General features: G+C 37.1%; 1 protein-coding gene across 2 annotated transcripts in view; it reads right to left on the reverse strand.

Annotated features, from left to right (window-relative positions):
* The window catches only part of GRM3 (glutamate metabotropic receptor 3), a 220921-nt gene that overhangs the window by 12966 nt on the left and 188604 nt on the right, over positions 1-19351 (reverse strand). For both annotated transcript variants that reach the window (XM_033088867.1, XM_033088868.1), the window contains exons 4-5: positions 11400-12466; positions 531-705 (exon numbers count right to left, since the gene is read on the reverse strand). In XM_033088867.1, the coding sequence (XP_032944758.1) occupies positions 531-705; positions 11400-12466 (1242 nt within the window). The remainder of the gene's footprint in view (positions 1-530; positions 706-11399; positions 12467-19351) is intronic.

Raw genomic sequence — 19351 nt, forward strand, 5'->3', positions numbered from 1 at the left:
GAAACTCTGAAAATAACAAAGTTAAACAGGTTTCTTTGCTGCAGAGATTCTCAAAACCTTTAACATGCTCATGTTAAAGGCATCTAGGTTATACAGAACATATTTTACTGAGCACCAATCTAGTACCACCCTCTAGGCTGATGAGTAAATTGAGGCAGGGGACAAAGAAATGACATGCTCAAGGTTACCTACTGAACTGATTGCAGAGTCAGGACTAGAATCCAGGTTCTCGGACTTCACAACATGGTCAAAATCCTACTTGCAGTCGCAGATTTAATGTGTGTCTTTCCTGCTGGATTGGACATACTGCTGAAACAGGAACTCTAACTCTTGCGCTCACCACTGTATCCCTAGCACCTAGCACAAGGCCTGGGGCAGTGGTTGAACCAGTACTTATGAAAATTGAATTGAGCTATTCATGGGGACAGGCACGTGTTGTCTGTTCCTGTCTATGTCCATTGCTTCCCCTCCCAGCCTGCTCCCTACTACAATGCTATGTATGGAGGGGTTAGTGCCAAATCCATACTTACACTGAGAATATGTGGTCCCAGTTCCACTGACACTGAACCTGTTAAGATGCAGTCTGTGTGTGACCACATTCTTCTGGGGTTGGAACAGAATGATGTGCACCTTGGGTGCAAACAAACAGCCCAGGACCACGAAGCCGCTCAGGCTAACGGAGATACACATGGTTGTCGTCTGCACCTGTAAGAAAAATTGCCTAGTTAAGTGTCCGGCTGTAAATTCAATCAGCTGGCCAACTGGAGAGCACTGATAAAGGACCAAACTGAAAAATCCCAAATCACTCACAGTTCTGTTCTTATTATAGACAAATCAAGGTAATAATTATATTGGATCTTCTGAGTTTGAGATATTCATGGAAACATTGCTTAGGATTTGTAAGCAAACACTGTTTGTGTTGGGTGCTCCTGAATGCTTGCCAAGCCTTGACATTGATTTTCTTGTTTGTTTATTCTTTATATTTGTATAAAGATATTTCTTCAGAATCACTGAATTCAGTATCTTAAATAGTAAAATATCAATATTCAGTGATGAAGTGATCAGATTGCTGATGGTTTCAGTCAATCAACTTTGCTTGTTGCAGGTTCTCCGTATTATGAATAAATTTAGACTTTTTACATTTTATCATCTCTCTCTTGCTGGGAGCTCTGCTTATCAACTATTGGTTTACCTAGTCAATATTTGGGGACACTATCAACTTTCTTCTGAGGTACCTACTCTTTTAATTACTTCATTGACATCTATCTGGAATTTTGATACATCAGGTACTCACTGTTCAAACTTTTTGTTCTCTAGCCATCTTAACAGAGATTTTTCACTTTCTCCCTCTTTGCTTCTACTGAAAGTATACCTCCGAACTAAGTTTTATCTCTTCTTTTCATTCTCTTGCTCTCACTGTCTGGTTTCATTAATTGTCTTGGCTTTAGCTCCCACAGATTTTCTGAAAAACCTCAAATTAGATTCTACATATTTTATCACTTTCAGTACTGAAAAAATGGAAATTAATTATTTCTTCTATAAGTTTGTACTCAGAGTAGTTATGGTAAATCCTAGAGTAATTTTAGCTTTCTTTTTTCCTTTTCTCCCAGGCAATGCTGTCGCCAGATAGCATAATTTCTTATACCCTGAAGTGTCTGCTATTCTTCTCTAATCAAGGAAAACTGAAGACTGAACAATTAATTGGAGAAGCCACATAACTTTAGAAGGCTTGATTCTGTTTTCGAAAAAAAATTCAGATCACACTTGTAGTATAATTCTTCAGACTCTAGTTTTACTTTAAATGCTGAAAGCACAATCCATCCCCAGTATTATAAAGCTCTTGTCTCCCTTAACCACTCCAGGACCCTCCAAGTTGGCCCTAAGTTGCAAGCTCCTTTCCCTTTTGTCAACTTTTCAGAAAAGAGTCTACTGTCTAGTTCCATGATGTAAAAGCCTTGACAAATCATAGCTTTGTTATTTACAGTGTGTCCAATTACTGATATAATTTTTTTATATATATATGTATAATATGATATTAGAACTATACACTTTCTGCCTCAGTTTTGACTGTGGAGCCAATATGAGAGATAGCGGATATCAAAGTGAGGCAAGTTCAAACGAGTAAATTTTCAAGGAAACCTTTTCCAGAAACATTTCTATAACTTTGAAACTCCTCACACACTTTAAGACATTACAAGGAGAGAAGAGGAGTGTGAGGAGAATATCTTGGAAATGTACTGTGAATTCTGTCCCTTTAGAGGGGACTGTGACTCTCTCCTCATTTAAAGCCCAGAGAGGGGTGCTTCAATGTGGCCATGCACGGAAGGTTTGAGGTTTGTCTGCAGGAGAAGCATGTCCCGGCTTGGGGCCTGATTCCTGTCTTGGAAATCTAAAAGGTGAGAAAAGGTTAATTACTTTTGTAGCAGAGCACCGGAGACTTATTACTGTGTTGAGATAATCCTTTAATCTAAGAATTTATCAAAGCAAAAGATATATGAGTGGTATGCATGGACAAGATGGGCCACACTATAGAAAACCACCATGGATAGTCTTGGGCTCATGTGGAGGAGCCTGGTGTCCTTCATAGAAAGAGGTTGGAGGGGTATATATATATATATAGCTTGGGACTGAGCATGGAGCCACAAGCGAGAACTCAGAATAGAGAAGTGCCAGCCAACTCACTTAAAGATCTGCAGGAGAAAGGGGCCAGTGGGAAACCTTTGAAGAGTGCATGAAAATACCCTTTAATCATCTTCCAGGTATTCTGAGGATGTGTCTTTAACCACTGTGGACTCAGCGATCATAAAACCATCCAGCCACATAAGAGCTGTTCTACTTCTTCCTTATTACTTTTTAACCAGGGCTGAGAGGGAAATAGCAACTGGTGCATAGGGGAATGTGAGCAGGAGAAAGGAGAAGTCAACCGCTGCAGATTCTCAGCCTGAGGCAGGCCAGACCTCGGGAGAAAATGAGATTTATTTAATGGTAAGTCAAGATACGGTTTTGATAATTACATAGGACAAGGCATTTAATTTTACTGATAGAGACTATTTTCCATTGAAAATGATTGTAGGACTGTATGTTTCCTAAGAGCACAAAAATTCATGGGCCTATGAAGATTGTGTTTTCATTCACTGCTCTATCCCCAGCACCAGAATGGTGCTTCAGATATGGTGACACTAAGTGTTTGAATGTCTCCACTGGAATCCACTGGAATCTTCACCCAGGGTTGGGGGATGATCAGTCTCACTAAATACTAAAGGGACAATGGGAGACCGAACTAAAATTACATTTTGGTCATAGGTTATGCAGCATATATTAATTCAATATACCTGTTTTAAAGCCCAAATATCAGCCTCATAGTTTCAGTTGTCCAGTTCCTTCAATAAGTCATGCTGTTAAAAGTACATCTTTATCTATAATGCTTTGTTTTATCTCTTTGTACTCTACTACTAGTCCATGCTGCTCTGTTTCCACCTTCTATCCCTTCCTTCTTTTTGGCTGCGGGGACACAAGCTTCCCTCACTGATTTTCCTTGTCTTAGTTGTGTTTGTTGATTTTTTCCTCTTCTACCTGAATTTTAAGTGCTGGAGTGGCCCAGACCCATGTTTTGGACTCTCTTCACCGTCTCATTGAGTTCTATGGTGTAAGTAACTTCTATGTTGATGATGTTCAACTATTTATTACTGGATTCAACCTATCTTCTGGGCATCCAGACTCACATATTCGACTGCCATCTTGGCATATTGTTTTGGATATGTAATAGGCATATCAGAATTAATCAAGGCAAAACTTGATTCCTCCCCCACAATGTTTCCATTTTCGGTAAGTGACACCAAATGCCACCTAATTATGCAAGCCAAAAACCTGGGAATCATCCTTGATTTTGCCATTTCCCTGACACCTACTCATCCAATCCAACAGCAAGTTTTTTGGAACATAATTCTCTATGTTCTCTTGTGCTTCTACATGTCTTTCAAGCAGAGGCTCTGATAACCTTTGTTCTGGGCTTTCTTTTCAAGGATATTTGTATATCAAAGAGGCTTAGAAGATAGAGAGAGTACCTACCTGCGGATCAAAGGGCCCCACATAGCATCCATCATAAAAGACTCAGGTTCCCTAATTTCACAGTTGCTACCACTGATTATGCAGCAGTCACCCTGTCAACTTTGCATCAACTTTGGAGCCTGTGGCAAGTGGAGCTTAGGGAACCTGAGCCAATGCTGACACTGGCTATTGCTGTTGAGTCCTAAAGTCCTTCTTCTCAGTATCAGCGAAACTATAACATGTTACCTGGTAAGTATAATAGAATCTAAGACTCTGCAGTCTTTGTCAGTTTTGGCAATGAGACTGGGATGGCTTTTTCAAAGAGGGAGTAGGAGAGCCTTATGGGCTGAAGAACAGGATTGAAGAGAAGTCCATGGGAGTCAGAGCAAACGTGTGGAGCTAATTGTATGGCCACGCAATAAATAGTTCTCCACTTTATTGCCTACCAATGAGGAGGATTTGGAGAGGGAGTTTGCAGGCTGAGTAACAGGAATTAGGTTCAGATCGTGCTGCATGACTGTGCTGTATCGTTGCTAACTCTTCATTGGGGTGGCGTGGATTTCTTCCCCAATTTGATTCAGGTCTGCCTAATTGCAACAACTAGTACTAAAATTTATCCTGGGTGGGCAGAAAGTTGTGCTCCTCTTCATATAAAAGTTGCAGAGACATGCACCTATACTGAGCATGAAAAGAGGGACCTTTAGAGAATGCAGAAACTAGGTGAATTATTTGAACTTCGGCTGGTTCCCTTGGGAGATGAGGGGGTAGGGTGTATAATGCTTATTAAGGAAGAATAACAACAGCCGGGTTCTCTCAGGGTTCATCCCCTGCTGAGGTCTCTCATGCCAAATTTAGATCCATTCCAGGATGACAAAGTCTCAGTTTTTTTTTTTTGTTTTTTTTTTGCATTGGAACCTGACTGCAGAGTGGAGCTTCGGTGCTCTCTGTGAGATTTCTCTGAGATGGAAATATGCTCTGAGAAACCATAGATGAAGCACGGGCTGGTGTTAGGGCTCTTACTGACCTGGATTGGATTTAAAATGCTGACAAAGTTGCTGCACTAAAGAACGAGAAACTGTGCAGAGAAACCTAGATAAATTCTTGCAATCAGCTGCAGCACTAGAAAACTTGCCTAGCTCTTACGTTAAAACCAGGCAAGACCCTTAGATTCTAGAATGAGGCAAGAGAGGACCTGCCTGAGATGCAGATGTACGGGGATACCTAAGAGATGTTATCATGACGAGACGGCAAGCACCCTGGATTAGGATGGACTCCTTCTAAAAAGTTGCTGCTGTGTGAGTCAAGGCTGAGTTAGAAGAGCACAAACCATATACTCAAGCAGATAGTTATCTGGTTGTGGCTTCTGAGTCAAGGGGTCCCACACATTGAAATGAAGATAACATTAATGATGATCTTGCCATCTAGTAGGGTCTTAGGTGTTCAGAATCATTGGACCTTTGTTTGATTGAGTCATGAGGAGCTGCTGTTTAAAACCGAAAGCCCATGTGCCTTGCTTATTGGCACGGGGCCACTCTCTCCCTCCATGCTGCCTGATTCCTCCTTTCTCTGTACCCTGGTCTTAGTTGCTTTAAGGAGAAAAAGGTGCTGAAGGACAGGACCAAGATCTCCCCATCCCCAAGCGTGGCTGAAGCCCATACGCACCAGATCCAGGTTGCTAGGAAACTTCAGGGAAGGAAGAACTCAAACTTTTATGCCTTGTTAGTTACAGACATCCAAGTCATCACCCTTCCCAGACCTGTTGTGGGGAGGGCAGAGCTGGGACTAGAATGAGGCAAGAGAGGACCTGCCTGAGATGCAGATGTAAGGGGGTACCCAAAACTCATTAATGAAGACAAGTGATATTTTATTATAATATTAAAAAAAAAAACTCCATGTGAAAAATCCATGATGAACACAGTTACCAACATTTAAAAAGAGGACAGGATCAGTAACAGTGCTGTGCTGTGACGTAGGGAATCTTAAGGCAAAAAGAAAAATTAGTAATACTGGTCCTGTCCCGATTACTGTGTGTGCAGGTGTCACCGAGCCCACTCTGCATTGCCTAGTAGGCATTGGGACTTGGGAACTTACATAAATACTGACACTGTGGCTACAGTAATGGCTGTGAGTAACAAAGTCCTTCGTGAATCAGGAGTCTCTACGTAGTCCTATCGGCATCCCCAAAAATGCAGGCTAACTTGTTAGATTGCAAGATGGGTAAAAGCTCTTCACAGTTCTCGACAGGTTCTCTCTCCATTGTTAACATGTTACTGTCGGCTCTCACTGGAACACCTATCACAGCTGCCTAAACACTCCTTCCTTTGCTTTCTGTCATATAATCATAGTAGCTTTAGAAGATGGATTTTCCCCCTAAAATGTGAGTTTATGAAATGTGAGATCATCAAACATCTCTGCTTAAAATCTTTCACTGATTTCTTTTCTCATGTGGAATAAAATCTGTAATTTTTGTTATAGCCTACAAAGTCCCACATGATCTAGCTCCCCTGACTATCTCTCATGTAAAATCACTCTTCCATTTACTCATTAAATTGTAGACATAATAGACCTTTCTTTTTGAAGACGTTTTTGCCTAGATGTACTTGTGTTTCTTCTTTCTAGCACACAGAATTCCTATGCGTGGCTCTCTCCTATCCTTCAGTGGAATATTATGAAATAGGCACTAGTCGAGGTGGCAAACAGTTTTTAAAAGAATTTGAGATTCTACATATTTTTAAAAAATCTTCAAAATAGTCAACATGAGAAAATCAGAATATCTCTCTGTAAGCATTTGAACCCTGTCTAAATTCCGGAATCACCTCGAAATCTCTGCTTACTGTAGGTAAAGTGCTTCACAGGTCCCCATCCCAATAGCAATCCAGCATTTTGATACTCAAAGGACAGTCCTTTGTCTAGCAGCATCTCCATCCCCGGGAGCTTGCTAAAAATCCCGAATCTTGGATCCCATCCCTTCTAACTGAATCGGAATCTTTCATCCCCAAGTGAGTTGTATGCACGTTAAAGTTTTGGAAGATCTGCAGTGACACAATCCCCTTTTCCTTCTATCATAGCACTTACCAGTGCATGAATTATCCTGCATTTTTATTGTTCATTATTTACTCTCCATCTCTATCCTCCCTTATTTCCTGCTAGATTGTAAGTTATAAAAGAGGAGGGACTTGTCTATGTTGATAGTTATCTCTCCAAGGCCCATAATAGGTGCTCAAATATATTATTGGAAGGACCACTTCGTAAATTATATAATGCCTAACCATTATGAGATACACCTGAAACTAATATAATATTGAATGTCAACTGTACATGAAAAATAAAGTTAAAAAATACATGCTCAAATATATTTGTAAGATATGAATAAACAAAACACCAGTGATTTCTATTAATTACTTCCTTTATGGATAACTTTCCACTAAAACATGGCCTAGTTTTTATTTCCACCATTTAAACTATGTTTTGGATCCCTGACGACTCAGTGTTTGATTCTTGCACTATCTGGGATGGTTTTGTTGTAATACAGAAGACGATGCTCTGGATATTTCTCAAAGATCCTTTGCTTTTCAGATTCTTACCCAAGTTCTTGCTTGCTCTGTCTTGGATGCCTGTAATAGCTTCAATTAGTGCTGGTTGTTCTAGGCTTTACTCTTTTAAATCCAGTTATTAAGGATAACTAAGTTTGTGGTGTAATATGAAAGGCATGCATGTATTTGGATCTGAAAACCTTGCTATTTCCTAACTGTGCCACCTGGGAAGTTAATTATCCTCTGAGTCTGTTTACTAATCTTTCCAGTGGATAATAAAATTTGCTTTCCAGGGTGCTAATGAGGATCAGTGAGCTCATGTATGCGAAGCATTTAGCAGAGTAAGGTCTCAGAGTTGATCAGGAAAGGTTAGTTCCTTTCTTTCCCTTTTACCTTTCATCATATCAATTTTTGCCTGAGCAAACAACCAAACAAAAGAGAACAAAAAACTAAAATAAAAACATTGCAAGACCTCAAAGCCCTTAAACACGATTTAAATGAATTCCTCTGCCTGGTGATCTGACCAAGTTGCCAATTCCCATTAGTTTCTCACGAGGCACCCCCAACCCATCTTCCACTTGAGAAAGACCAACAGTACTGCGTTCTGCTTGGTTCATTTCTGTCTTGCCTCAAAGATATTCCCTGTATGCCCTATATTCTCTAACTACCATAATTACATTTTCTCACCAAGGCACAGGGTGAAATCCCACCTCTTCAATGGTATTCCTAGAAAGACCAAGCTCTTACTGATCCAACTGTTCTTTGAAACCCGGAGGCATTTCAGAGTTTGTGTCATCAATTTAATTATAAACTCCTCTGTTTTAATCTTGAATTCTTTCTTGCTTGTTTTTTTTTTTTTCCCCAGCTGGGAGATAAGATTTTTGAAGACTGGAATCATGCTTTATATTTATTTGTAACCCACAATGGGTGGCAAATACTGAGTCATAAACCCGGTTGACTGTTTGATACCCAAATTCCTTCTAGCTGCCTTTAAATTATCGGGTACTTTTCTAATGGGTACTTTTCTAACGGGACTGATTCAATCTGAGCCACATGGATTCCCTCTGGGAAATTTTAAATTTCAGTCTTGTTCTGGAATTTTTAGAACAAGGGTCTAAAGTTACGATGCTTATAGGGTCCATGTAGATTCCTAAATGAAGGGAGCTGAATATAAGAATTCAGGGATTGGTGGGAGTGTGAGCAAGAGAAATGAGTGTGCCCTTCTAGGGGCGTAAGTACTTCTCAGGTCCTGCTAATTGTTGCATGTAGGCATTTGAGTCCACATGTTTTACTTTGATAAGAAAAGCCAAAAATCTAGATATTTACATAAAATGTCTCAATTTTCTAACTTTAACAAATATTTCAAAGGATTTCAAAACATTGCTGGCCAAATGAAAACTGTGCAACAAAAAGAGCATGTGATTTGTTAGAGTGGTGGTTTTCAATCTTGTCTGCCAATTGGAGTCATGAGGGGGCTTTGAAAAATTCTGATGTCAAGGCCATAGATAAGGCCACCTACATCAGAATGTCTGGGGCTGTACCCCAGATATTAATATTTCAAAGCTACCCAGTTGCTTCAATGTGCAGTCCAATTTGAAAGCTACTGTGTTAGAGGCTCTAGTCTACATTCTCATTTCTTTTGCAAATTTAGTATTGGCATTATTTGCAAGGAGTAATTGAGGCCTTAGATGATCTCACTGTGATTACTGTGTTTCCCCGAAAATAAGACCTAGCCAGAAAATCAGCTCTAATGCGTCTTTTGGAGCAAAAATTCATATAAGACCCTGTCTTATTTTACTATAATATAAGACCAGGTATTATATTATATTATATTATATTATATTATATTATATTATATTATATTATACTGGGTCTAATATAATATATAATAAAATATAATACCAAGTCTTATATAAGACCGGCTCTTTAATATAATATAATATAATATAATATAATATAATATAATATAATATAATATAATACCAGGTCTTATATTAATTTTTGCTCCAAAAGATGCATTAGAGCTGATTGTCCAGCTAGGTCTTATTTTCGGGGAAACACAGTAGATGACTTAATTAGTATGGACCTTAAAAACATTCAATTCCACAACTTCTGCTACATTTGCCTTAGAACTTCTGCCATGTATAATAGTAAGTACCTGGTATCTTTAGCTAATTCCATTTCGTCAATTGATGTTAAAGGAAAAAAAGTCATTTTTTTTGTGTTTTAGACATAAATGCTAATTCATTCAATAAAATTAAATTTTCTAATGCTATTTGTTTATTCTCAGTAGTAATTTTAGCTCTATTTTTTTAAATAAGCTTTTTTTGAGAGTGAAGAGTTTCATATATCCAGGGTAAAATAATTAACACTGTAACTATTCTGCAATCTCAATATGTTGAATCATGCCTGCTAACGAAGGCTTCTCAAGAACTTAAAAAACAAACAAAATACTTAAAGTTATCTAGGAATGAATGTGTATATAAAGACAAAAGATAAAAACAGGGGCATTAAAATGTATTAACTATAATTCACCATTTTAAACCCCACGCTCTAAAGCTTCAAACACCCCTGTGGTTCATGTAATCTGACCTTTGATTTTACTGATTCAGTTCTGATGTTTTCTTTTCTGACAGATTTTCAAAATTTTTTATAGGTAGTCTTAGAAACCATGACTATTACCCAACATTGTAACTTATGTTCTTTATTTTCCTTGCTCTTCCTTTAATGTAGTCCATAGGTTTTAGTCATAGGATTGTAAATAATTTAATAGATTAGATATGTTAAGTATTGCCAGTATCTTGATCCATTCCTTAAATAGCTTTGTCTTTTTTTGAGGTGCAATATTCAAGATTTTAGTAATGTAGGAATTACTGATAAACAGAAGATTTGGGGGCTATTACAGCCTACAGAAGCACTTCATTTTGTGAAATCATTGTATAACAAGGAAACCATTATGCTACTGGAAAACTTTCTTTTCTTTCTTTTCTTTCATTGGAAGATATTAAAATCAGAATTATAAATGCAAAAGCAACTGATAGATGGTTTTAACAATTTGAAAAGTTGTGATGGAATAATGAATTGTTTCTTTCAGAAGAGATGGTAATTATATTGAAGCTCAGAAATTTGATCTATATATAACTAAAGACTATGAATAAAGACGTAATTTGGTTACTTGGATATGTACTGTAAAAAGTATAATTAGTTCAAGGATTATATATGTACACCTTCTGTCTACACCTTAAGTCTAGAGGAACTAAATTTGTATAAAAAACACAACAAATCAACATAGCATTTTAATCTATTTTAGAGAAGTAATGACGCTTATTTAAAGCTTGAGAGAAATTTTTTTTTAGATCTTTAAATTGATCATGGCTTAATGTTATAAGCCTATTTTAACTTACAGACAGATCTGTAGTGGCCAGGTCCCCTTGTGTCTAATTTGAAGTACTCTCATTTGGCCTTGAGTGGTTTAAGTCTTATTTCTTGTCATCCACTTTCTAAATTTAATTAAAAGTTTTAGGGGTGTGAGTGTGTATTACATTTTCTCCCACTAGATTATAAATTGCTTGAATGACCATGCATTTACATTTATCTTCGTCGCTGTGCCTAGCACAATGCTTTGCACATAGTAGGCACTAATTAAATGCTTTTAAAACACAGTGAATAAATTTTATATATAATATGGCAGTTCATCATGACATTTGTAATCACCTACCTAATTGTTGAGATGAAATAAAGGGGGTCTGTTTTAAATCCTACATAATGAAACATTGGCAGGATAAAAGAAGAAAAAGAAGAAACCATTCCAATACTTACTCTGTAGTCACTTGATGTCACATAAAATATAGGGAGGAAGGCCAACCAGATGATGCATGTGGTGTACATGGTAAAACCAATGAACTTGGCTTCATTGAAATTTTCTGGGCACTTCCGCGTTTTGAAGGCATACACAGTGCATAAGATCACCAGGACCACATCGTAGGTAAGTGAGATCAACATGCTGGAATCTTTGACATTGCATTTTAAGATGACTGTTTCCCGCTTCTCTGGAAGGGTGTATCGCCTGGTGCCTGGAGCCTCTAGGATGAGCCACACAGACACCACCACAATTTGCACCAATATCAGACCCAGGCAGATGAAAACCTGAGAACTTGGGCTGATGAATTTTGGCCTCTGAGCGCCATTCTTTACCCCATTGAAGATGCGGGCAATGCAGTTTGTTTTGGTCAGCAGGGCTGAGTAACAGATAGCAAAGGAGGTCCCCAGTCCTAGTCGGCGGAGTGTGCATATGACTGGTGACGGCTTGGCAATGAAGAAGAATGTCATGCAATAGGACAGGCCAACCCCAAACAACAAGATATAGCAGAGCTCCCGACCTGATGCTTTGACCAAAGGTGTGTTGTTGTGCTTGATAAAAACAGTCACAACCATGCATGTACACGCAAAACCCAGGCAGGCAATGGTGACCGGACCAATGGCCCAAGCATCTTCCCACTTGATGTAGTCTTCAGGAAGGTCAAAGCAGCCCGAGAGGTCTGCAGAGGGCCACTGCCCAAGGCCGCAATCCATACAGGTAAACTCATCAGCCAGGTATTCGTAGGGCTCGCAGGGGATGCAGATCCAGCAGCAGACATCCCCTGGTTGCATATTCTTCATTTCATTGGGGGCACAGGGGTCACTGCACTGGGAAATGGGGATTGAGTTCTGGGACCAGTGGATAGAGTCGACATCTAGCCACAAGGTTTCTGCCCAGTGACCAACCTTCAAGTAGGAATACTTGCCACCCACGTACTGGAAATTAAACACGTTGTATCGTCCCATTCCATCTCCAAAAGTGTCAAACTTGACAATGCTATCTGCACCTTTATTTGGGTTGAATGGAGCTGTGAATGTAAAGTGAAAGAAAGGGAAAAAGAGAACATTGTTTATGTGTCTTAGGTAGGATCAGTCAATTACTTTATGTCATACACTTAGCAAAACTGAAATGACAGGAAATAGGGATTCCAAAGCCAAAATAATTTAACAATTACCATTGAATTTACGCACTAAAAACTACTAGAGTACTTGGTATTCATAAATCCATTCACTTAACATTCCTGAGTGCCTCCTGCGGGCCAAGTGCCAGTGACAATTAGGAGCACAATACAGTGCCTGCCTGCAAAGGAGCTTCTAATGTAATGGGAACTGGCAAACGTGGGCATTTTCTGTGTGGTGTGGAAATGTGCATTCCTTGAAATATTTCACAATAGGAAATGGACAAAAACTTGTCTCATCCTTATATTTATTTATATACAGCTTCCTTAGTATTTTCATTAAAATACACAATTAGTAGAATTTCTCTCCTTCAAAATGAAGAAAAAAAGTTTCATGATAAATGTATGGTATGCTTGTTTTAAACAGTTCAAATGATTCAGCAGGGGGAAAAAAATGAAAACCCATCCATAATCCTTCAACTCTAATATTTTCATGTTTTAGAGAACATTCCTTCTGACTACATATATGCTTGTGTCTATATGCAGTATGCTCCTATCCACATAAATGTATAACCTGGATATTTTTAAGGCACCAACAGTGTGAAGAAGGTAAGTAACTATACTTTAAAGTTTGTTCCTAACTATAAAGAGTCAGTTGTCCTCAGCCCAATGACGTGCCCTCAACCCTGCCCCTTATAGTCCTTTATGAGTCCCTAAGCAGCAGCTCTCTAAGCACCTGTGTTTCTTCTATATCTGGTGCTCATGTCTTTCTTGCCAATGTCAGCTGCCACTCTGATCACGAATTTTTATGCCACTTGCTCTGGTCTACTGTGTACCTACTACTTCACACTGCCAAACTTTACTCTTGCCTTAGACGTACAAGAATGTTACCTATGTCTACATGGTGCACAAACTCTATTAGTCAGAATAGACTTAACTGTATTGGTAAATAAACCCAAAATTGTTTCATGGCTTAAACACAATGGAAGTTTATCTCTCCCTCATGCAGCAGTCTAAGGTTTTGGTGGGTGTCTCTCCTCCACATGGTGATTCAGGAACCCAGGTTCCTTACCTCTTGAAGCTATACCAATTCCTAGAGCCTCTTCCTCATCAGTGTCCATCCAGTGGAAGAAGAAAGAGAGTGTGAAACAGGTATACCTGTTGCTTAAAAGTGTAACCCTGAAAGGGGCACATGTTTTCATTCACATTTATTGATTAGAAGTTAGTTGTAGGACCACACCCAAGTTCAAGAGAGGCTTGGGAATGTGTTTTAGCTAATATGCCCAACTACTGGAATAAGACTGTTGAATTTTAAGGACACTGCAATCTCTTACTCTGCGGGTATTTCCTGTCTTTCTTGCCTACTCCCTGGGCTTTGTTCCACCATTTCTGAAGCTCATGTTGTTTCAGCCAGTGGGAAACATCTTACTATTGTTGGGTCCAGTTATTTTATGGAGGAAATGTCCCTTAGTGAGTTACTTGGGTCCTTGATAAAATAAAACTTCACATTTTACCAAATAGCTCTCCTCTGCTTAGGATGCATAAGTGACTCTACATTGCTGGGTTGGGTGGTTTACAGTAACATTTCAAATCACATATAAAGTCTGTTAGCAAATGTAGTCCAATATGCCAAATTTATTCCTCACTTATGATTTTTTTCTCTTAATGATATTGTTTCTCACGGCCGTTTCACTTGACTAACCTCTATCTAGCTTTCTGCCACATTTGCCAAACCCATCACATATGTCTGTGTATCTGTACTCCAGTTGTGGGTTGGCTTTGAATTCATAGTGAGACAGAGTGATATAGTTGGATGAGTGCACAGTTTTGGATTTAGATGAATTATGTGTGATTCTCACCTCTGCCTTTTGATAGCCATATGTCTTCAGGAAAATTAACCTTTCTGACTCTGTTCCTTAATCTGCATGTTATAAATGAAAATTATAAAATAATATAAAAATACTAAATAGGTTAAATATTTTCTATTGATCTATAACACTTGCCAAATATTAAATGGCATGATATTCAACTCTCTATGTTGTTGTTTCTCTTGCTCTCTTTACAACTACTTTTTTATGATCTCTTTGCAACTACTACAGCTTTTGGCTATGCTTTAATATCTGTTAGAACAAGTGAACATAGGAGTTGAAACATTATTACCATAGTTTCAGGAGTAGGAATCAATATCAGAATTCCTACATCACATAAAAATAAATTTGTTTAGTCTCTGCTTACAAAAATTTCATTAAACATTTTAGGGACTCCTTTCATATGTTACAAATATGTAAGTAAAATGTTGAATATTTTAACACATTTCACATCAAGTATAAGAACTTCAGATGTGTGATTAATTTTTTACTCTACGCAATCAATCTCCACCAATGTTCAGTTGATGTTATTGAATTTTCAGGAAAAGATTTGTAAAAGGAATATGTTTTACATCTCTAATTTAAACATTTCACTATTGTCACAGGTATTCTTGAATGCAGTTTATTAAAAGTAATACATTTAATAGGTGAGAAAACTGATTGTTTTGTGTGTTCCGAGCTGGAGAGGGATATTGGTAAGATTGTTGGCGTGTGAGCTAATGAGATAAGTACTACAGATGTAAAACATTCTTTTCACATATCTTTTCTGGAAATCATCTAATATCATCAACCGAATATTGGGGAGACTGGTTGCCTTGTTAAGGATAACAATTTTAATAACACATCCGAGGTTCTTACGCTTGATGCAAGTGTGTTAAAATATTCAACATTTAACTTATTTGTAACATATAAAAGGAGTCCCCAAATTTTTAATGCAGTTTTTGTAAACATAGAATACAAAAATTTAGTCTGATATAACAAAAGAATTCTGAAATTGATTCCTACTCCTGAAAATATAGTAATAATATTTCAATTCCCATTTTTTTCTTAATTGTTTGAAAATGTTGAGCATTAATCAATTTTTAAAGATGCTATGTAAGGACTTTAGTTCTGGCTTTTACATAATGTTGCCACTATTTTTCATGAGGTTATTTTAAAATAAAGGGGCAGAATATATTTAGACTTTTCATCAGTTTTTTCCCTCCCTACCTTTTTACTTTGAATAATTTCAAATTTACAGAAAGGATGAAAGAGAAGTATAATGGATGTAATAGCATTGGAATCACTTGGACTTAACTAATTGTTAACATTTTGTCACATTTGCCTTTTTTCTCTTTTGCTGTTTTTTTGTTAAAATATTGCTGTTAAATATTTTCTGTTAAAAAGTATAAAAATACGGAGCATCAATGTTGATATAGAGCAAGAGTTGGAAAACTATGGCCCATGGGCCATATTCTTCCTGTTGCCTGTATGGTAAATAAAGTTTTATTGGAACACAGCCTTACTCATTTGTTAACATATTATCTATGGCTGCTTTTCCACTAAAACAGTAGAGTTGAGTAGTTTCAATAGGGATTTTATGGCTTTAAAATATTTACCATATAATGCATTCCATAAAAATTTGCACATTCCTGAAATAGAGCCAAGGGAACTCATACACAGCAATTTGAAGCATGCAATTTGGTATTAAAGTTAAATATTTGCATACTTATGAGCCAGAAATCACATTCTTCCACATGTACTATAGAGAAATTTTTGCACCTATGTGCCAAAGACATGTAGATGAACGTTATTAGTACTGTTTATAAGGAAAAAACAACTGGAAACAACTTCGATTTTCAACAGCACTCAAAAATTATTTTGTGGATTATTCACAATTTTATGTTGTTGTGAAATTTAGCAATAGTTATAGGAAAGAAGATGAGTGTATTTTAGAAACAATATTGTGTGAAAAGAGTGTATAATTCTATTTTTATAAAGTTCTAAGATAAACAAAAACTAAACATATTATTTCAGGATACATACAGAAATGATACACTTTTTAAAAAAAGCGAACGATGATGACAAAATTCAGGCTAATGTATATTGGTTGGAGCAGTGCTACACAGAGGGGTGGGTTAGGGAAGAGCACAAAGGTGGATACCAATTTGATATATTCTGTTTCTATTTTGGATGGAATGTTATTCATGGATGCTTATTTTATTGCTGTGCTTCATAAATTGTATTGAATTAAGCATGTTCTTTGTGTGACTTAACATTTCATAATAAAAATATTTAAAAATTAAAATTTGATGATATACTATTCCAAACACACACACAAAATATGAATTTTGTCATTCTAGGGAAATAATGCTGCAAGGTATATTTCTTTTATCACATTTGGGGATTGGGAATGTAGTTATGATCAATTGCTTCTGTTGATATAATGAATTACTAAGAGATTTGCTAAGATATTTTGGAAAAATATCTCAGTTTACATATGCAAATTATAATAAAAAAGGAAACTACTACAATGGTATCAAAACCAATAAAAAATCAGGGTAAATTTAACAAAATATGGGAAAGACCTATATGAAAACTAATGAAAGACACAAAAGAATGCTAGAATAAATGCAAAGACACACCATGTTCTTAGATAGGATTCAAGTCTCTCTTAGTTGATTTTAATAATAATAATGCATAAATAGTAAATTTCAATAAAAATGCCAACTTAAAAAAAAAGAAAAAGCTAAACAAGTTGATCCCAAAGTTCATATGGAAATATAAATCTGTAAGAATGGTCAGGAGAAAGAAGAGAAATGAGGGATCATTAGCACCACCAGATATTAAAACATATTACAAAGCCTCAATCATTAAAAGTGTGATACTCAGCAATCCTGAGAAATAAGAACAAAGTGTGAGTAATCACGGTACCTAACATCAAATCATACTACAAGGCTATAGTAATCAAAACAGCATGGTATCGGCATAAAAACAGACACATAGTTCAATGGAACAGAATAGTGACGCCAGAAATAAATCCATTCCTATGTGGTCATTTTAATCTATAACAAAAGAAGCAAGAATTTACATTGGAATAAAGACAGTCTATATGATAAACGGTGCTGGGACAACTGGAGAGATACACGCAAAAAAATGAAACTGGACCACCTCCTTATGCCATATACAAAGATAAACTAAAAATGGATTAAAGACTTAAATGTAAGACCCGAAACCAAAAAACTCCTACAGGAAAATATAGGAAGTAAACTTGCAGCCGTTATCCTTAGTAATGTTTTTACTGATATAGCTCCCTGGGCAAGGAAAGCAAAAGAAAAACTAAACATACGGGACTACATCAAACTAAAAATGTTTTTTCACAGCAAAGGAAACCATCAACTACAACAAAAGACATCCTACTGAATGGGAGAAGATATTTGCCAATGATACATATGATGAGGGGTTCATATGCAAAAGTTATTAAAAAAAACACATATAACTCAACACCAAAAAAATAAATACCCCAATTAAAAAATGGGCAGAGGACATGAAGAGATATTTCTCTGAAGAGGACATACAGATAACCAATAGACATATGAAAAGATGCTCAACGTCACTAATCATTAGTGCAATGCAAACAAAAACCACGAGATACCACCTCATTCCTGTCAGAATGGCTGTCATCAATAAATCAACAAACAAGTGTTGAAGAGGATGTAAAGAAAAGGGAACCTTCATGCATGGTTGGTGGGAATGCAAATTGGTACAGCCACTATGGAAAACTGTAAGCAGGTTCCTCAAAAAATTAAAAATAGAACTACCTTATGACCCAGCAATTCCACTCCTGGGTATCCAAAGAAATCCAAAACACTAATTTGAAAAAATATATGCACTCCTATGTCTATTGCAGCACTATTCACAATAGCCAAGATATGGAAACAACCAAAATGCCCATCAATAGACAATTGGATAAAGAAACTGTGGTACATTTATACAATGGAGTATTACTCTGCTATAAAAAACAATGAAATCTTACCATTTGCAACAACATGGATGGACCTAGAGGGTATTATACTAAGTGCAATAAGTCAGACTGACAAAGAGAAATACCTTATGATCTCACTTATATGTGGAATCTAAAGAACAGAATAAACAAGCAAACCAAACAGAAATAGACTCAGAGATACAGAGAAGAAAAATTAATGATTGCTAGATGGGGGGGGGGGTTGGAGGATGGGGAAGGTGAAGGGATTAGAAAGTACAAGTTGATAGTCACAAAATAGTCACGGGGATGTAAAATACAGTATGGGGAATATAATCAGTAATGTTTTAAAGATCATGTAGGGTGCCAGAGGGCACTGGATTTATCAAGGGGATCATTTCATAGATTGTGTAGATGCCTGTCCACTACACTGTACACCTGAAGCTGATGTAGAATAATTAGAATAATATTGAACGTCAACTATAGTTTTATACATACACACACACACACACACACACACACACACACACACACACAGGGTGCCAAAAAAATTATACACATTTTAAAAAATGAAAAAAACTGTATTAATTGTAAAAACTGTATTAATTGTAATACTCAATATGTACCAATAGCAAAAGATGAATACAAGTCACGTTTGACTTCTGAAATTACAAGAGGTACTCAAAGTGGTTACCATCAGTGTCCAGACACTTCTGATTATGACAAACTACTGCTTGAGCATAGATAACATTTCTTAAAATGTGTATACTTTTTTTGGCACCCCTGGTGTGTGTGTGTGTGTGTGTGTGTGTGTGTGTGTGTGTGTGTGTGTGTATTCATGGGATATAAAGTACAGCATAGGGAATATAGTCAATGGTATTGTAACAGCTATATAAGATGTCAGAGGGGTAGTAGACTTGGGAGGGTTATACTTTGTGAGGGGTGAAAATGTCTAATCATGTTGTT

This window comes from Rhinolophus ferrumequinum, chromosome 20 (genome assembly GCF_004115265.2).
Source record: "Rhinolophus ferrumequinum isolate MPI-CBG mRhiFer1 chromosome 20, mRhiFer1_v1.p, whole genome shotgun sequence".
NCBI lineage: Eukaryota > Metazoa > Chordata > Mammalia > Chiroptera > Rhinolophidae > Rhinolophus > Rhinolophus ferrumequinum.